General features: G+C 36.0%; 3 protein-coding genes across 13 annotated transcripts in view; 2 read left to right on the top strand and 1 right to left on the bottom strand.

Moving 5' to 3' along the window:
• rai14 (retinoic acid induced 14) overlaps positions 1-2,898 on the bottom strand; it is a 35,338-nt gene extending 32,440 nt beyond the window's left edge. Inside the window, exons 1-2 of one of the 5 annotated variants that reach the window (XM_067484515.1) lie at positions 2,339-2,898; positions 879-952 (exon numbers count right to left, since the gene is read on the bottom strand). In XM_067484515.1, the coding sequence (XP_067340616.1) occupies positions 879-914 (36 nt within the window). In that variant the 5' untranslated portion in view covers positions 915-952; positions 2,339-2,898. Of the gene's footprint in view, positions 1-878; positions 953-1,750; positions 1,816-2,088; positions 2,258-2,338 lie in introns of those variants that run through there. The other 4 variants (XM_067484511.1, XM_067484514.1, XM_067484513.1 and 1 more) reach the window with 4 other exon arrangements.
• A 2,197-nt stretch (positions 2,899-5,095) lies between these two features.
• scarb2c (scavenger receptor class B, member 2c) lies at positions 5,096-14,485 on the top strand. 7 transcript variants are annotated; one of them, XM_067484561.1, is made up of 12 exons: positions 5,096-5,345; positions 6,155-6,312; positions 7,930-8,074; positions 8,177-8,368; positions 8,486-8,577; positions 9,106-9,225; positions 9,965-10,143; positions 10,270-10,388; positions 11,579-11,652; positions 12,089-12,140; positions 12,568-12,606; positions 13,194-14,485. In XM_067484561.1, exons 1-12 carry the CDS (start codon positions 5,223-5,225, stop codon positions 13,230-13,232), a joined length of 1,332 nt encoding a protein of 443 aa, XP_067340662.1. In that variant the 5' UTR covers positions 5,096-5,222; the 3' UTR covers positions 13,233-14,485. The 7 variants fall into 7 exon arrangements, 6 of the variants coding, with proteins under 6 accessions (XP_067340662.1, XP_067340663.1, XP_067340660.1 ...); XM_067484559.1 differs by having other exon boundaries at positions 5,101-5,345; positions 12,568-12,720; XM_067484563.1 differs by having other exon boundaries at positions 5,186-5,345; positions 7,911-8,074; positions 12,568-12,720.
• A 1,808-nt stretch (positions 14,486-16,293) lies between these two features.
• Positions 16,294-17,661, top strand: LOC137103790 (liver-expressed antimicrobial peptide 2-like). The gene is made up of 3 exons (XM_067484460.1): positions 16,294-16,449; positions 16,603-16,742; positions 17,108-17,661. The coding sequence occupies exons 1-3, from the start codon at positions 16,384-16,386 to the stop codon at positions 17,139-17,141; spliced, it is 240 nt and encodes a 79-aa protein (XP_067340561.1). The 5' UTR covers positions 16,294-16,383; the 3' UTR covers positions 17,142-17,661.
• The last annotated feature ends 799 nt before the right edge of the window (positions 17,662-18,460 follow it).

The raw sequence follows: 18,460 nt of genomic DNA, 5'->3' as shown, positions 1-18,460 counted from the left end.
TTAATATAATCTTTTCATCCAGCCCCAATACACACTCTTATTAATCTTGTGGAAACGGTCTATACACCAATCAGCAACACCACCTGATGTGACTGATCATACAGTACAAAGTGTCATTTAGTTCCCATTCTTCACTCTATCCACTAATGTCTCTATCTCTGGCACTCCCTCCAACTCCTAAAGCTTATCCCAATCATCCAGCAACGCTGCCGACTTTTCCTGTCTGTGTCATTATGGTCACCAAGACAACACTTGAGTCAGACATTCTGGAGACGCCTCACTTCCTTTGAGTCTAGAGTATCTTAGACTGTGGGCAAATGAATAACTGAACCAATATGGGTAATTCTTCCCTAAATACTGATTCATCGTCAAAAGAATGAAATTTACTTCTGGAGCTAAGTATCTTAACATATTAGAAGTTCTGATTATTCAAAGAAATACACATCACTTTGTATAGTCACCTGTTACCTTCTGTGTTGTCTGTGTCATATCACTAACACTCACATAATGGTTTCGTAAATTCATGACCCAATTTCTAGGTCCTGAAATTCTCTTGACACCCACAATTAGAGCTACCAAGTTGTCATGTAAAATCGAACGTGGCATATTTTCCTTTTAAAAAAAGCCTGGAGGATACTCTAAATGGATCACAGAGGCAATATCATAATATATTTATTTTATTTTTCAAGCCAATTTATTTTTCTTAAACAAAGAGCAAAATAGCAACAAGCTTTGGGCTGCTGCCAACACCAACATTGAGAAAATCTGTCATAAATCATCCTCAACTGCTCAAACATACACAGACACTGACTCAGCTATGCAGACATACACATGTGCACACACTTTACATAGCCATGAACATGTGTTGCAGTACTTACATCAGTTTTTCGAAACTTGGCTTTAAGGCTCTTCATGTTCAGTCTGGCCCATGCAGTCACTCACTCATTCAAGGCTGTGAAGCAAAACCACACAGATGTTTAAATTCAGCCTTGTGTTTCTGAAAAGGCTAAACTAACGCACTTATTTTGTGAAACTATAGCCAACTAAGTTACAGTCAATAAAAGATGTGTGTTGCAGCAGGGATTTATGGTGGCAATACTGTGCAGCCTTAGTAACTCAATATTTCCTTAGATGTTTAAAAACAGTGCATTTCCTCACTTTATATTTACATTTTTCTAAGTAATGGGCAGTTTTGGGAATAGATTTACACATGCAACTAGCATGTGTAATCCTAAGTCATTTAAATGTGTTACTGGAAATGGTATCCAGCATTGTATTGTTTTTTTCTAAGGCTGTTTCCAATGACCACAAAACTCTTGGGGATGTCTAGCGAAGGCATTTTTGCATCAGTTAACCGCTCATGCAGTTTCACTTTTTTATTTCTGAAATTACCCTATTGATGATTTAGCCCCAGAGATTTCTAGTGAACATTCCAGACAAAATTAGGCTACTTATGTATTTGATTATGATTATTCCAGGGTCCTCTTGGTAAGCTGTTATTTCAACTAAGAGCACTATGTATGCAATTTAAGTTTCTTTGCCACTTTTAGTCATAAGGGAGTGATGTTTTTAAATGTTTGCATTCATAAAGGTTTGCTTGGCCCACTGGAGAGGAGGTCTGCTGTGAAATTAATGGGTGCATCAAGGGCAACCATGCCTGGGCTCCTATAAGCATTTATTCTAACACCTATTTGCCGGCCCTCATTCACGAGGAAAACATAATTTTCTGATGACACCCGATGATACTTACTTTGCAAAATCAATGGCAGAATTCGGTGCATGGGAGCTATACCAAAAGGAAGAAGTGGTAGCGGATTGACAACATCTTTCTAAAAACGAGAAGCTAATTTACAAACTGAACAGAAATAATGTTATAGAAGTGTGTTGTTAAAAACGCCACTCACACAGCGAACTTTCCCACTGCGTCCACTGTCAAACTTTACGCTATGCAGGAACTAAAACTGGCAATGGCCACATACTAAAACCACCACACTGTCCATGCTACAACTAATCAAGCAGTTGCCTGTATTCACGCAACACCTCAAACTACAGAGTTAAAAAAAAAAAGGAAATAACGTGATAACAAACCTGGAAAAAGCTGCAACTCGTTAAACACACAAAAAAAAAGTATGGAACGCGCGCGACACGCATCATACTACACAAACACTTGGACGCCAGATTAAACGATGTGTGCCGAGGGACAGCACGGGAGCTGCCCGTTTAATTTACCTCTGGGACTCCCAAACATTTAGTTAGGAAGCTTCAGTGAAAAGCGACTAGCGTTTGCCGACTAAAAACATGTTAGATGATCTGAAATCACTGGAAACGCTTAACTTACCCTGTTGGAGTCGCAGGAGGGCTGAACACATAAAAAACACTGGCACAAAAGTAGCTAACGAATCGGTGAGCAAACAGCGAGCGTTTGTTATTTTTTAAACCAAGTCGAGGAGGAGGATGCATAAAAGACAAAAACCCGTGCGCCCGTAGCTACACAGCGGCCCAACTCGGCCCGCATGCATTAAAAGTTGAACTGCTCCCGGACTCCAGCAGTCTCTCGGTCGGACTTCAACGGCCCGGTTTGGGAAAGTGACGTCACTCTCCTAGAGCTCGTGACCACGGTGAGCGAGTCCTCCTCTGCTCTCCATTGTGCCCGATTCATGTCTTGGTTAGAGAGCTCTTTCTCCCAAAGACACACTCACACAGCCACGATGAAAGGAAACACAACAGAATCCTTCCACACAAACTATTTTGAAGGGCGCCTTCACTGATTTTGAACTTGCTCATTTTGTTTCTAGTTTGTGTAGTACTTGCACATAAATGCCATTAAACTACCCTTTGAATTCCCTATATCAAAATATATCTCGAGTTCTAGCTGAAAAACGGTTCCAGACGTGACGTGACTTGGAGAAATTTTCCGTTCAGATTATGTCATCTTGTTGCTCAAACTATGGAGGTTGTGATCATGTTCAGCCTGGTTTTCCAGAGACTTCAGAAACTCCTCCAGGTGATGTCATCTGCAAGGGTTTTTTCAGATAGAAGCAGAGGAATATTTTAAAATAGTTAAGTAAGAGGGAATTTTAAAAGCATTAATGTACATTTACACCCTAAACTAAAACCATAGAGAGCAAGTTGAAAATTGAATGTGAATCTCTACAGCGTGTATTCGAGCATAAAACTTAAAATATGTTATAGGACATGAAAATGAATTGAGGGAGGTAGGGAGTGTGACGGAGATGGCTGCTATGCAAAGTGCCCATCTGACCCACGGGGAGCAATGTGGGATTCAGTATCTTGGCCAAGGACATTTTGACACGTAGCCAGGGGCAGGGATTCAACCACTGACCCTGTGGTCTGTGGACAACTTCCTTACCTGAAGTATAGCCCATTGATGGCCAGACAACAAGATACAATAATGGACAAATCAGTGCTTCAGTAGTTAATGTAATATTATTATGGTCATGCTTCAATAAGCTGGATCTAAACATTGACCAAGCTCATCCATATTTACAGAAGACCATAAATACCTGTTTTCACAGTTCATTTAGTATTCCCATTAATGTGTTATCTGGTCGTTATGTATAAATCATTGTGCTTACAGTATCATATTTGGTTAAGGTAAGCTAATCAGACAAGTCATGTCAGTGTTATGGGTCTATGTTGCAACAGCACTGCAGTGAGGCCTGTTAATACAGGTAAAAACACGCCAGAGTCATGGTGGTGATAACATTGATGCTATTTCATAAGATGAAACTGACGTAACCTAGACTACTTCATGGTGTGTGTGTGTGTATGTGTGTGTGTGTGTGTGTGTGTGTGTGTGTGTGTGTGTGTTTCTCCCAAATTCAAATAAATATTATCATCTTTAATTTATAGCCTGGCTGCTGCAATTTTCCGTTCAGATTATGTCATCTTGTTGCTCAAACTATGGAGGTTTTGATCATGTTCGGCCTGGTTACCCCCACAAATCATTTAGTTTGTAAGCTGTCTATAGTGATCTATTATAAACAGATCCCAAAACACTGATAGAAATGACAATATTAAAAGTTCTGGGCAAAAAAAACAAGAATCAGGGGAAAAAAGAGAGGAGAAAATGAGGCAGAAACAAACACGCATGACACAGTGACAAAGGCGACTCATAGGTGAGTCAGTTTTTCCAAAGTCTGACCCCTTAACTCATCAAGTTAACAGTAGGACTCCAGTTTATGAAGCAACAGAGACTGATGGCAATGGTGTGAAATCCTAGTAAATAGTCAGACACTGACATCTAGTGGATTTACTACTTTTGATGTGATGAATAAATGATTCAGCACAACTAAATGCTGCATAAGGATTAGCTTTAGGTGTTGTGAGCAGGAATACACGTAAGAAAGGATAGTAAGGATTCATTTATCTAGTTCCCTAATTACACCTTGTTTGTTTTAGGTCGCACAGTGTTGTGTGATGAGATGAGAGGTGATAATATAGGACCACTTAGAAAACACATTTACACTAAGGTATGAAATACATTTTGTCATACAAATTCATAAAGATTTTTAGAGGTTTTATCCTCATATTACTAAAGTTAAAACAAAAATTTGATATGGTTTTACCAACATTTAAACTCTAAACTTTTTAATTAAGCGCATGTAAGTGACATATTATGATGTTGGTTTACTGAAATCTATTTAAATAAGTTATGTCTTTTTGTTGCCTTAAATTAAGTAAGGCAATAGCCTACTGCAACACAAGGCACACGTGAGCAATTTCCTGGATAAATGGCAATGTCGTCTAATATTTATTTTATAACGCAAATCGAGCTAGAATTTAATTTATAGGGTCATTGAAACAAAATGCCCCACAAAAGGGCATTAAGGTTTAACCATTTATGTAGCCATGTCATGTGAATAAAATCAAAGATTTAAGATAGTTACTTGCCCCGCAGTTGGTTTTTAACAACCAGCTAAGGGAGGTACAACAAATTTTGCCCACTACCTAATGGGAGTTAGAGCATCAGTATATCACAACAATGTATAAGTTACATCAGCTTTTTAAATACATTGAATCCTGTGCTCCTCGCAGCTTCGTGCTCCAGTGAGCCGTGGACTGTCGAAGAAAACGGAACTGGGTTTAGTGAGTGATTTCATGCCGGATGTGGGAAGGTTCACTCCAGCGGCCCATCAAAACAAACGCAGCACATACGCGATAGCTACACCCAGTAAAAGCTGACTGACTGAAACTTCATAATGTTACTGAAAACCTTTTGTATTCATTTCACCGGTGATTTTGCTGCGATATTTTTGATAGTGGGGATTAGTTTGGCCGTGAGTAACGTGTTTGAACATTTTGCACAGTCGATGGTTAAAAAGGTAAGCACCTTGTTGAGGCTAACGTTGAAACGGTTAGGAACTTTAGTTACATAAGAAGCGTGAAGCTAGACGTTAGACATTTTTGGTGGCAGCTGACGTTAGCTGTCTTACTTAACGTAGTTTGTCTGAACGATTGCGTCTTGTTGTCATTATGGAATGTGGAGCTCATCGTGTTTTAGCTCGCAGCACAGCTACTAAAAGGGTTGAATGCTTTACAAATTACTAATACTGCAAGGACATTCTAGTAGTTTATTAAGCTACGCTAAAGTATTTGTCTGCATTTGTAGCGTCGTCTCTGTGATTTACTGTGTTATTTATAATCTGTGCAGGAACCTGCTCCCACTTGAAGGGGCCTAAAGGAAGACAATTAGTTGTTGAGAAATATGCTTGTAAACACTTACATCTGCTGACAAATGAAGTACAATGCGTTTTGAACAATTTAAAGAATTATTATACTGTTTCTATGCTAAGAGGGGAATCTAAAATAAAGTGTTGCTAACCACATGTGTATCAACTTTTATGATGATGATAGTTTAACATATTTATATTGGTATTGATATTCACTATGTATACTCGTTTTTGTAATTATTTTGCTTTCTATTCCTACTTTGTAATATCACCTGGTTTGTTCATTTAAAGTTAAATAAAAGGTATACCTTGACACAATTATTTCACCAATTGCAGCAGTGACTTTCGTCATATGATGTGACACCAGCGTATTGTAGCCACCAGTAGATGATCTGTTTTGAATCACATATTTATTTTTCAGCTGTGCAAGATTCATAAACCACTGACCTTTGTTCCCCCAGGAAGTTGTTTTGAAAAATGGCACAGAAGTGTTTGAGGCCTGGGAAAATCCACCAGCCCCTGTCTACATGCAGTTTTACTTCTTCAATCTGACAAATCCCCAGGAAATGCTGGATGGAGAGAGGCCTGCTGTGGTGGAGATTGGACCATATACATACAGGTGAGAGAGGAACAGGGGAAACGATGAGCGTTCTCAGTTCAATACCTAATATGTTAACATCATACATGAACAGAATTAACAGAAAAAGACAAATTGTCCAGTAAGCGAATCACATGAAATCTGAAAAAGCTTACATGCACACAAAGCTTTTTGGTGTCTTAGCCAAATATACAGTTTAACATACACACCTTATACAAAGTAAATCCTTCTATCTCTCCAGACAGAAAGCTTTCAAAAGTAGATGCTTAGATTATCTGGCCCCAAAGATTTACAGGATGGTCATGCAGATCAATGCAGAACGTGCTGAAGCGATGCATTATTCACTAAAATAAGCAATGTAGTGACACACTGTACTTTAATACAAACAAAGGCTTTGAAGTCAACACACACATTACACACACAACAATAACACTGGTGATTTTAACAGTGTCATTGAAGAAAAGGTCCAGCATGGCCACTTTGAGCAGTCTGTGCCTACACAGAAAAATATAAACAGCATAATATGATACACTGTGTCTAGAAGTGATAAAAGTACACTAACTCAGTACTCAAGTAATGAAAGTGCAAATATATAAAAAAAAATTCTTCACTACAAATAACACTTAATAACACAGTAAGTATTATTTACATTTTACTTAAAGTTAAAATGTAAAGAACTCCACTAACAATGCATTTTAAACATTACAGATTATGGTAATTATGGCAAAACTGATAAAAAAAATGGACACTGTTGGGAAAGGTGAGATTTTAACAACTTCGCTGACAGGTGGCTGACCCATAATGATATATCAGCATTCATTAGCACTTTTTATTTTATTTTACAAGTATTAGTTATATTTAGTGAGAATTACGAATTATGCTCCTATCATAAATGAGTTATTGTTTTTTTGAAAGTCATTTAGAGTTTGCAGAGGCCACCACAAAGAGAGATTATTGTGGTCCTGTCCCCAGCCAGCCTGAGGCAGTTTCTTTGCCTCCCCCTCCCAGCATGGCCTAACACAGTAGCTTTGTACAGCTGCCAGCTTGTTTAACTGGGAAATAAGAATCACATTACTGAGAATTAATTATATTTTTCATTTTTTTCTGCCAAAACAGCATTACATTGTGTCAACCCAGCAATATTGTGTCTTACAGTAACCCCGCAACCCATATACTCACCCTTTGCACAGTTACAAAGGGTGAGTAATTGAGTCCTAAAGTTTATATTGTGCTATAAACCCAGCTTTGGGAGACATTGTATCACACAGTGGATGGTTTTCTTTGTACTGAGATTTTACAGTGGAAGCTGAAGCAAAACAACACGAGCAGTTTAAGTTGTTCATAATCGGTAGTCTTGAACAGTATAAATTTGCATTTTTGGTTTTTCAGTTTTTGGATTTTCAGTCATTTCATCACAGAGATGGTCATCATTGTGTGACTATTGCAAATATGTGGCCTACAGTTATTATTTGCGATTTGTGGGAAACAATTTTTTAAAAATAATTCTACTTCAGTATTTATGATATGGCACATGGAACTTGAGGGGCCTGATATTGTGCTCTACTGTACATAGAGAGTGAAAGATAAAAAGTAATTCTGAACAAACTTATTTAAGGTAGTGTGTTTCTCCCTGCACAGGGAGTACCGGCCTATGGAAGAAGTAATCTTTCAAGATAATGGCACTAAAGTTACAGCTGTCAACACTAAAACCTACATCTTCCAGCCTAACATGTCTTGGGGTCCAGAAAGTGATCTCATTAGGACAGTCAACATCCCTGCAATTGTAAGCCAAATACATCTGTGTATTACTAGTGCTGTTTGACTGAGTCACAGTTGTATTATTTTGTAGAATAACTATACTAATGTTCTTTATGCCTCCTCGTAGACAGTGATGGAGAATTTTAAAAACCATACTGTCCTAGCCAATTTAATCTCCGCCTACATGAAGAGTAAAGCGGAAGGTCTGTTTGTCACCCGCACTGTGGGAGAGCTGCTGTGGGGATATGAAGATGGGCTGCTCAAAGCCATCAAACTTTTTATACATGACCTGGATGATGTTTTTGGGCTGTTCTATAAGGTCTCATTTAAACATTTATGTACAATTCTTAACTCTATTCATACTGGAGTGTTCATAATAATAAGATGGTAGAAACAAAATCTATTGGGCTAAAAATGTCCTTTCTTTTCCTGATAGAGCAATGCTTCCAATGATGGTGAATATGTGTTCTTTACTGGCCAACAAAACTACAAGGACTTTGCTAGAGTGGATACATGGAATGGTTCAAGGTAATCATTTCCTCCACCGTTCACTACAAAAAATGTCGCTTGGACTGTAAATCCAGTCAGTGAGAATCACTGGTAAAGTGCTTTTTCAATGGATGGATAACAAAGTAGCTGTATCAATAACAGACAGGAACACAATTCATCCTGTTTGAGATTATTGAGCGCTCAAAGTGTGTTGATACGGTAAATTACAAATGACAAAAAGTCATAGCTGTCACAGCTGAAATTACACTGTTCTTGAGCCTATTGTTATAATGACTGATAAAACAATTATTTAGGTTAAATAGTCATTGCAGCTAACTCATTTGGTTTAAGTCATCTGTGCAAAAGAAATGAAGGGGAGTCATTCACAAACATATTTACTGCCTTAGAAACTGGTTAGCAGTTCTTTAATCAGTCCTACCGTAGAATCTAATGCAGTTGTTAAGATGTCTTGAGTGGAACTCCTTTTTTATCTGCATAATTGACAAGCTGTTTTCGATTAAAGACAGATTCAATAACAATATTATACAATTGTGCGTATGCATGCAGCTCACTGAATTGGTGGACATCTGACGAGTGCAATATGATTAATGGAACAAACGGAGCGTCTTTCCATCCAGTCATCACTAAGGATGAGATGCTATACATGTTTTCCTCTGACTTGTGCAGGTGAGTAGACAGTTTCACAGAAGGCTCATGGCCATACTGCTGGAAGAATGGGAAACAACCCGAATCATTGTATATATTACATATACTAATATATATGTAGTATACATAATGATTACTTAATAAGTCCCTTTAAGCTAATGTGGGTCTTTTGTATTTCAAACATGTCAAGAGTCTTAATTAGTAAACTATATCACTAATCTTTTGTTTGTTCATTGGGGTAATTTAAAAGTAATGTCAGTTTTTTTTATGTTTTGCTCCTTGTTTTTGCTTCTTCTTCTGTTGGTTTTCTGATAATACTATATTTGTCTGGTTTGAGCTTTTTAGTAAAACTGCCTCCTAACAATGAGCCATAGAATGTTTTCCTCTCTGCGTTATTTAGGCCTAGATATTCGATTAAAGATACTGGTTCACCGGTACTGGTTCCCAGAAAGCATTAGCCTCTTTAATAAGGTCACTGTAAGCTTTTTGCCTATTTCAATGCTGCATTAAACGACTAATATTAGCTCTCTGTGTGTGTCAGAATGGAGAGGACAGCATATACGAGTTCATGAGGCAAATGTTAAAGACCAACACACCCATTTAAACACTTTTGGTAAAACTTTATTTTTTCTGCAGGTTTTTAGTAAATCAATTTGCTACAGAGCTCATGTGCAAAAACCTCCTCTTCTGTGCCATAATTGGCTTTGTGGGATTGATCTATGACTGCAAATATTAACCAATGCCTGACTCTGTCCCAAAGGTCACTGTATGCTCTGTATGAGGAAGATGTAACAGTAAAGGGAATTCCTGGGTATCGCTTCATTCCACCCAGCACAGTGTTTGCCAATCTCACTGTGAACCCAGCCAATGCAGGCTTCTGTGTCCCGACTGGAAATTGCCTTGGCTCTGGCCTTCTGAACGTCAGCCCATGTAAAAATGGTGGGAAGCTCAAGAAAAAAAAATCCTGAAAAATGCTTGTTTTTGATGTTTTCCAGAAATGTAATCATTAATGGATTAATTAATAACTTCCCTAATGTTATCTTAAATTAATCTTTGTTTGTTTAGGAGCTCCAATCATAATGTCTTCACCACACTTCTACCAGGCAGATGAGAAATATGTTAAAGATGTATTTGGCATGAACCCAGAGAAGGAGCAGCATGAGACTACCATTGACATCAATCCAGTAGGAATTTTAACTCCATACTTAAAGATGTTATATTTCTACACGTTGAGATCTTTACACACTTTATATGCGGATTTTTGTGAGTATTTGTTTCCAGCTGCAGTGTTATATGTTCGTTGTGAACTATAATGTTTGCAACTGTGACATTTTTTATACCGCTAGATACCAAACGACCTCCACTTTGCAACTTTAAGCCAATAGGTATCCACTTTAAATTGGGGTTAAAAATTAAAGCTGAGTACTTGGTACGGAGTGCTCACCAAAGATAAGCTCTGACAGCTCTTATCATTATTATAACAACAGTTAAGCTTGTGAAAAAACACTTCCGGAAGCTCAGTGCTCATAACCAATACAAAACTAGTGAAACTAATATGGTGCTATATTCTCTGAAGCATAATATACTTTAGTGCAAGATGTACAGTCAGTTTTTAGTATTTTTAGAGGCCTGTGTTGATTTGTAATTTAAAATTTATTTTCTTGTAAATTGAAGCTTAGATTGCTTAACTATGCAAAGTCGAATGTGAAGGGGTTATTTGTAGAATATTTAATAAAGAGAAAAAGGAAATTGTTTCTATTTTGCTACTATAACACATACATTTGCATAAATGCAAATTCATGTACACAATACCTGCGTGTAAAATCTTGGCATTAAGCATTCAAAAGGAGTCTTTGAACCCTGTAAACAGGCTACTGTTTTATCTGTTTATTCTCTTCCCAGTACTGTAATTGTATCCTGTAATCTTCAGTGTGCCACTGCACAAATTTATTGGCACTGATCAAAGTCCATTAACTTCTGTCATAAATATTGGGTTATGAAGCCTTGTATAGTTCCATGATTAGAGCAAAGCACCTTCACCGCCAGCTTCAGGGATGTGATTTTACATGGCAAGATACAGTAAAGATGGATGCAAAAACACCTCTCAATCCTCATCAATCACAAGTGTAGCTTCCAAAAGTATTGGAATTGTTAATTTTTTCTTGCTTCTTCTACATAAAACAACATAGAAGACAGAATAGTAAAAAAAAATTAGCAAAACTAATTAGTAAACAATAAATAACTCTTAATAACTTAATAACTCCAAACTCTTAATAACAATAAGAGTTTGTACAAACTCAAATAAGAAATGTGCAAACTCTTAATAACAATAAGAGTTTGTTAACCATGTCTTCAAGTCTATTTTGTTTTGCAGCTAACAGGATTCATTCTGCAAGCAGCAAAACGGCTCCAGGTCAATGTCTATGTAGAGAAAATTTCTACTTTCAGGTAACTAGTTCATTGCCTTCATCTGTTTCTGTTTACTGACCAATTTTCATGAACCCTGTCACTACACTGACTCTAATATAAACACATATGTCTAAGTAGGATTAACAGTTAGATTACTGTAAAACAATTCTGCCACCATCATCATTATGAATGGACTTTTGGACAGTCTGGGTTCACTCATTATGCATCAACTTGGCATCTGATGGAATAAACAACAAAGATATTATGTGGTCCAGACCAACAAATCTATATTACTAGTTGAAAAAAAAAAAAAATGTAAAACTAAATGTACTATATACCTATGTATACATACTGCACAAAAAGGATGACATAATTTACAGTGTTTTATATTTATTCACAAATTTGTTGTGTTAAAATATTTAAATTGCTAACTATGAAAAGAAAATACATTGTAAATAATGACATTTTTTTTCAGTCAAACAGGAAATGTGAGAACAGTGGTCTTTCCTGTGGTTTACCTAAATGAGGTATAAACACACTCCTTTTATCACAATTGTCTGCACACTGGTTGGAATGCAGATAATAAACCTTAATTAGAAATTAAATAAAAACTTAATGCCGTAAAACAGGGGTTATCTATTGTTTTCTTCAAGGACCCTTACTCTGCTTGTTTCCACCTAACACTGCAATGCCCATTGGTATTTGTCTGGATCAGGCGTATTTACATTGACTGAGCATACATGGGAAATTATAACATTTCAGTGCTTTAAATGTATTTTTATTCAGAATATTACCATTTTAAGTATCTATTAAGGGGATCCGTATTTTATTATAAATTTGATTAAACATTGCTCAAATGAATTCAAAACATAAAATAAAATAATAACAAAGTGCCACTAAGTGACATTGTTTTTGGCGTTTCATGTGTTATTCTTTCTCATATCACCTTCCCAGAGCGTTGTCATTGACGACACATCAGCTACAAAACTGAAGGTGATTGTTGTCGAGCATAATGTTTTGGTGAACATCCCATTCATGCTTATTGGTGCAGGCATCATTCTAGGAATAATCTTCATGTTCCTGATCTGTCAAAAAAAGCCCCCTGAAGTAAGTGTTTAAGGTGGACTTGAGTTTTTGAGTTGATAAGAGTTTATTTACTTAATAATAGTTTTTCTATATTAAATAAAAAAATTGAAACCCACAGTCAAAATCTAAATATATTTAGTATAAAATATTGTAAAACAGAAAGAACACCAATGCTTTTTATTTGGGAACTCTGTTAATAATAATATTTTTAAATTGTTGTTGATTATTATTTTGGTGATTGATTGATTGGAAAGTTAAATAATAATCAAAATTCTAGTGATTGTGTAGAAAAGTCTATCAATTGTATTACTTTTTGTTTAGTCCTTTTAACATATATTATGATACAATGTTAAAAATGGTAAATGAACAAGTTTTTTTGTATAAATATACATTTTGTAGTCCAAAATTATATAGGAAATATTTAATGTAAATAATAGACATGTTTATCAGCAATATCTTTAGATGACATTAGGGCTTCTGGTTTTATTTCTCAGAGCACTGCTGCTGATGAAGAGCCCCTCCTCACGTCGTAGTACCAAACAGACAGATGTGGAAAGAAGCAGAATGTCATGCTTGCAGTGTAATTCAACATTCCCCAACTGGGAACTGTGGTTTACAAATAAACCATGTCTATCAAATCTAATTTAATTAGCTGTCATAACTAATCTTAAAGTATGCTTTTAATTGACAAGAAAGCCAAATTGGAAAAGGCCTGGTAATGTTTAATTATTCCATCAACATTTGACAATTTTTGTGTTGTCTAACTTGTGGAAAATATTTTCTGTTACATCTGTATACTCTCTTTAGCCTAAAATGTGTTCTAATGAAATGGTTGTCAAGTGGTTTTGGTATTTAGAGAGTTGGATTTCGTGTTACTGAGACACTTGCGATTTCCTGAGTTTTAAATTCATACTTAATGGGCAACTTCACCAATTTTCAACTTGCTTTCTACGGCTTTAGTTTAGGGTTTAAATGTACATGAAGGCTTTTAAACTTCCCTCTGACTCCCCTGTATTAGGATATTTCTTTGCTTCTAGATGAAGACTCTGGAAAAGTATGAGCAACAAGATGAAGTAATCTGAACTAAAGGTTTCACCAAGTGATGTCGACTGGAGACGTTTTTCAGCTAGAAGTAGAGATATTTTAATGTAGGGAAGTCAGAGGGAACTTTAATGTTAATCATTTCCATGTACTATAGAACCCAAAGAAGCAAGTTCAATATCAGTCGAGGTGTCCTTTAATCAAATGGTCTTCATTTGTACTCTGTTGTGCAAATAACACTATTCTTATAGGTAAACCGTATTCTGTGGAATAAGAGACAAATAGAGATACTTCCACTGATACAGCGTTAAAGAGAATGTTTGTTTCTATTTTGCCAGGTATAAATGTCTTATCTCTTGATCCATATTCTAACACTTGGCCATGATGGTGTGATTTTACATTTTCATTTATCTTATGCTCAAATAATTGTATTAATTACTTCATACTTGTTAAACTACTGATAGTATTTTATTTATTTTTTAATATTTTACCAAAATTAATTGGTGTTTGTTTTTACCTTTTAAAACATAGGAATGGTCTGTATTTTCATGGTTTAATACTGAAGTAAACAATGTTTTTCAAACTGTCATAATTGCTACAAAAGATGAAAAAAATCTGTATGCCTAAAATATTACTAAGCCCTTTGATGAGCTTCCTTGGATTAATGTTGTGTATTTTGTTTTATATGTAAAGATGTTGTTTACATTACTGTTGCTTGATAATAAAGTCCTCAATTCACATGTCATCTCAGTTTAAAAACTCCTGACTGGTCACATATCTAAACTTTTCTAAAGGCGTGTTGTATTTCCTACATCCCATATTGCAAAATGACGGGATAAAGTGCTCACTAATTACCTCACTTTTTCCTTTTTCGTATAACTGTAGCCATAAACTATGAATCACCTTATGACAAATCTGGTCTTACTAATTTATCATTTGTATTCAGGAATTGGTGTTGGAATCTGTCTAGTTATAGCTGCACTTAATACACACACCCCCACAAAGGCATCATGTAGTAAAATTGTACTTGTGCAGTTTAGTGTAAGTATTTCAAAAGACTGGAACCATTCCTTCAAACTTGTGAGAGCGGTTGCATTTGGGAATACTGTACTTTTCATAAAATATAATTTCTTAGTCTTCTTATTACTCACAATGGTCGTTTTTTAAAAGTATAAAAATTGATACAGCAGAAACGAGTCCTTATTAATGTATGTTAAAAACTGCCTTTGGGGCTCAATTCTAGCAGTTTTTCTTGGTTTGTATCTGAAAGACTGGTATAGGCAAATGTGTCATCTCCCTAATAATGACATCATAGGCGAGACTCAGAGCCTGTTATTGTGTTACAATAAAAGCTATCATCACTACTATAACAGTTGTCAGGAAAACCAATATCACCTTTTTGGTTTTAGGTTAAAATGGTTATTAGTGAGTGTTCTCACTACAGCACAACCATTACTTTGTTCCCTGCATTCCCCTTTAACAGACCAAGTAGAATCTTAAGTGTAGAGACCTTTCTTTCATGTTACAATCTAGCACAGGTGAGGTCTGGTAAGCTCCAGAGAGTTTTTATTATTATTTATTTGTTTATTTATTTTTTGCTCTTTGATGCTGATTCAAGTGACATCAATTGAGGCAATTTATCACTCTGGAGCCACAAAAGGCTTCATACAACTTTATTTTTTTTTCAAGAGTTATATTAAATTGTGCAATAGTTTGACACTTAATTGCAGAGTTTGGTGATATAATAGTATAAAGCTAGAATCAGCATAAAGACCACCCATGAAGTAACTATTTGCCTTGCTCTGTCTATACATAGAAAAATCAAAAATCAAGTCATTAAATAAAGATAGAAACCTGCAAAATAACTACATATCCTTTTTACAGAAGTTTAACTTTGCTTCCAGTCTTACTGCACATACACGTCAATGATATTCATTATCTTATCCAAATCTGAATCAAAACTTAAAGTGTATTGATCCAGAAATGTTGACCCAATCCTTTAAGACTTTCCTTTTTTCAGTGAAAAAAGAGAAAGGAAAATCTGTCCAGGGGCAAATTAGTGGACAGTTTTGCACCTCTGGCAAACTGAGTTCAACTTAATTTAGTAAAATTCAGCCATTCTCAAGATCCCAACGAGCCGAGGGTAAATACACTGAACTGATGGAACATTCGGAACGTTCTGTTTGGAGTTCCTTCCCTGTGTTTATATGGAATTCTTTCAGCTTTTTCCCACAGTCTGAACTTAACCGCTCAGGTTAATTGGATGGTTTATGGGTGAAGGATATGAACATCTCTACCATCCATAACACACGTTAAGCTTTCAATCTGACACGTCCGACGTGGAATTGTCCCCAATTGCCAGGTTAAAGTGTAGATTTGCGCCCTGCACATAAAAAACTGATAAGTAAAAAACTGATAAGTACCCTTTGGAAAGAGGCTAAGAGGGTTTTGCTGGCTTTGACTTGAAGTTAGTTCTTCTGCCAAACCTCAGCTTCAGTCATTAATGTAACAAATTGGCAAATTCATCTTTGATAACAGTCAGATGGTAGCTCCTCCCCAACACCACCAAACCATTTAATACTATTGAAAACACACTCCCATTCCTCAGAACAGCATCTCCCTTGAACCTGATCTGCAAACATTATGAGGACTCTTCAGGAAAAAGTCATTGTTCTTTCTGTTTTTCTGCTTCTGATCTTTACAGTTCAGGTAAGTTAATAACCTTTGGCTTTCTATGGAGTCTGCTTGATCTCCTTTGTGCTAAATGACTCTTGGATTCCCGATAGGTTTATAGTTTTGGATGTTATCACCATATAGTATCTCATAAGGATCACCTGTAAGATCTAATATTCTAATTTACAGGTTAACACAATGCCTCTGTCTGAAGACTGGAATGGTCTGATTCAGCGGACTAAACGATCACTGCTCTGGCGTTGGAACAGCATGAAGCCTGTTGGTGCCAGCTGCAGAGATCATGTAGAGTGTGGCACAAAATATTGCAGGTACAGCAGAACTTTCCAGAGGTGTTAAAACCTAAATAGTAATCAAATATTTGAGAAACTGATCCAGCTTACTTTATATTATATGTTGAAACTGTCTGCTGAATTGTATTTAGTACTTTAGTATTAAACATTTAACATTAATAAATCAGTATTTCTTAAATGCTTTCTTATTTATATGAAACTAGATATATTACTCCAAATCCCTGATGTTAAATAGACATATTGCTCCTTTTTTTAGTTTCCATACTGTGTGCAATAAAATCACTTCATTCTATTTGTTACATTGTGTCCACATGCATTTTCCATAGTGTGGACAAAGTTGGAAACTAATGACACTGCAATAAAGTTGTCGCTTATCTTTACAGAAAACACATTTGTTCCTTCTGGATAGCCAACTAAAGAAGAGATACACAAACACGACTCAATCAGGGCACAAAACACACATCTGCTTAACGGACCAAAGCAACCTGTTTCAAAATGACTTGTGAATGAAATAATTACTCAGATTTTCTGGAACTCAAGAGATGTTGGATGTTTATCAGACTCTCTGCATTCAGTTAACCTAATCTGATTTGGCACTGCAGTGCAGCAAAACAAAGCTATAAATGCAGAGTTCACATGGCCATTCAGTTGGCTCTGCCTACAGTGATATTGATTTTTACATAATTTTTTTGTTTAATCTGGCAGAAAATCTGACAGGTTGTAAACTGAACATGTTTTGTAATAAGAAAATACAAATATTCATGCAAAGTCCATGTGGTGCTCTGAATTTATTGGTTCCTGTTATTCCTGTTATTTTTCTATCTATTTATTTGTACATAATGCCTTGAATGTAAATATTCAAATGTACTTTTTATTTTTAAGACAGTGTATTGCAAAATTTGTGTTTGTCTTTCAGTGTGAAACAAATTAAAAAATTCCTCACAGTTCATTCTACTCTTTCTATAAAACTTTTAAAATGTTGTTGGTTGTTTATAAATGTTGCAAAAATTTTCTCAAAATCACTACATTGATTGTTCAAATGCAATAAAAGATTTATTTATCCAAGTTGATACACGACTGCTAGGGGACCTAGAAACAAGAAAAAATATTATTTTAAATAATAATATTTTACAATTAATACGTTACACATCTGTGTGACAGGAAACTGGCCATATTTGTAGTACAAAGATCACCTCTAACCTAAAGAGTAGTACGGTTGGGATTGTGAAGATATTTTTGACCTTGTCATTATATCAGATTTTTATTGTTTAGTTGGGAGACGCTAATGTTGTGTCCTGTGCTGACTAGGAGAGTTAAACAGTTGAAAAGGTGATATCTGCCCAATGCAATGTAGGGTAGCCCAGCAAGTAAACAGGTGAAGATAGTGATCTTGTCCTCTTTCTCCACAATCAAATTGTGTGTTGGATGCTCAGGAATATACAGTATCCCATGATGAGCACGATGTCTTGGTAGAGGATAATTAACCACCTTGTTTACAACAAACAGACCAGAACTCTTATCTCACCTGTGGTTCAAATGGAGGGAAGCAGAGTGAAGCAGCTAACACAAGTGCTCTTATTTTTTATATTAACGTTTCGACCAGAGACATCCATCCACCCATCTGCTGAAACAAATAGACAAATAAAAGCTCTTTTGGTTAGTGAGGATGTCTTGTATAATAATAACATTATAGAACAGCATGGCTTAAGACTTGAAAGTGATACATCTTGTACAGC

The sequence above is a fragment of the Channa argus genome, chromosome 18 (genome assembly GCF_033026475.1).
Source record: "Channa argus isolate prfri chromosome 18, Channa argus male v1.0, whole genome shotgun sequence".
NCBI classification, from domain to species: Eukaryota; Metazoa; Chordata; class Actinopteri; order Anabantiformes; family Channidae; genus Channa; species Channa argus.
The sequence above is the reverse complement of the archived record's forward strand: the minus strand, read 5'-3'. Positions and strand labels throughout refer to the sequence as shown.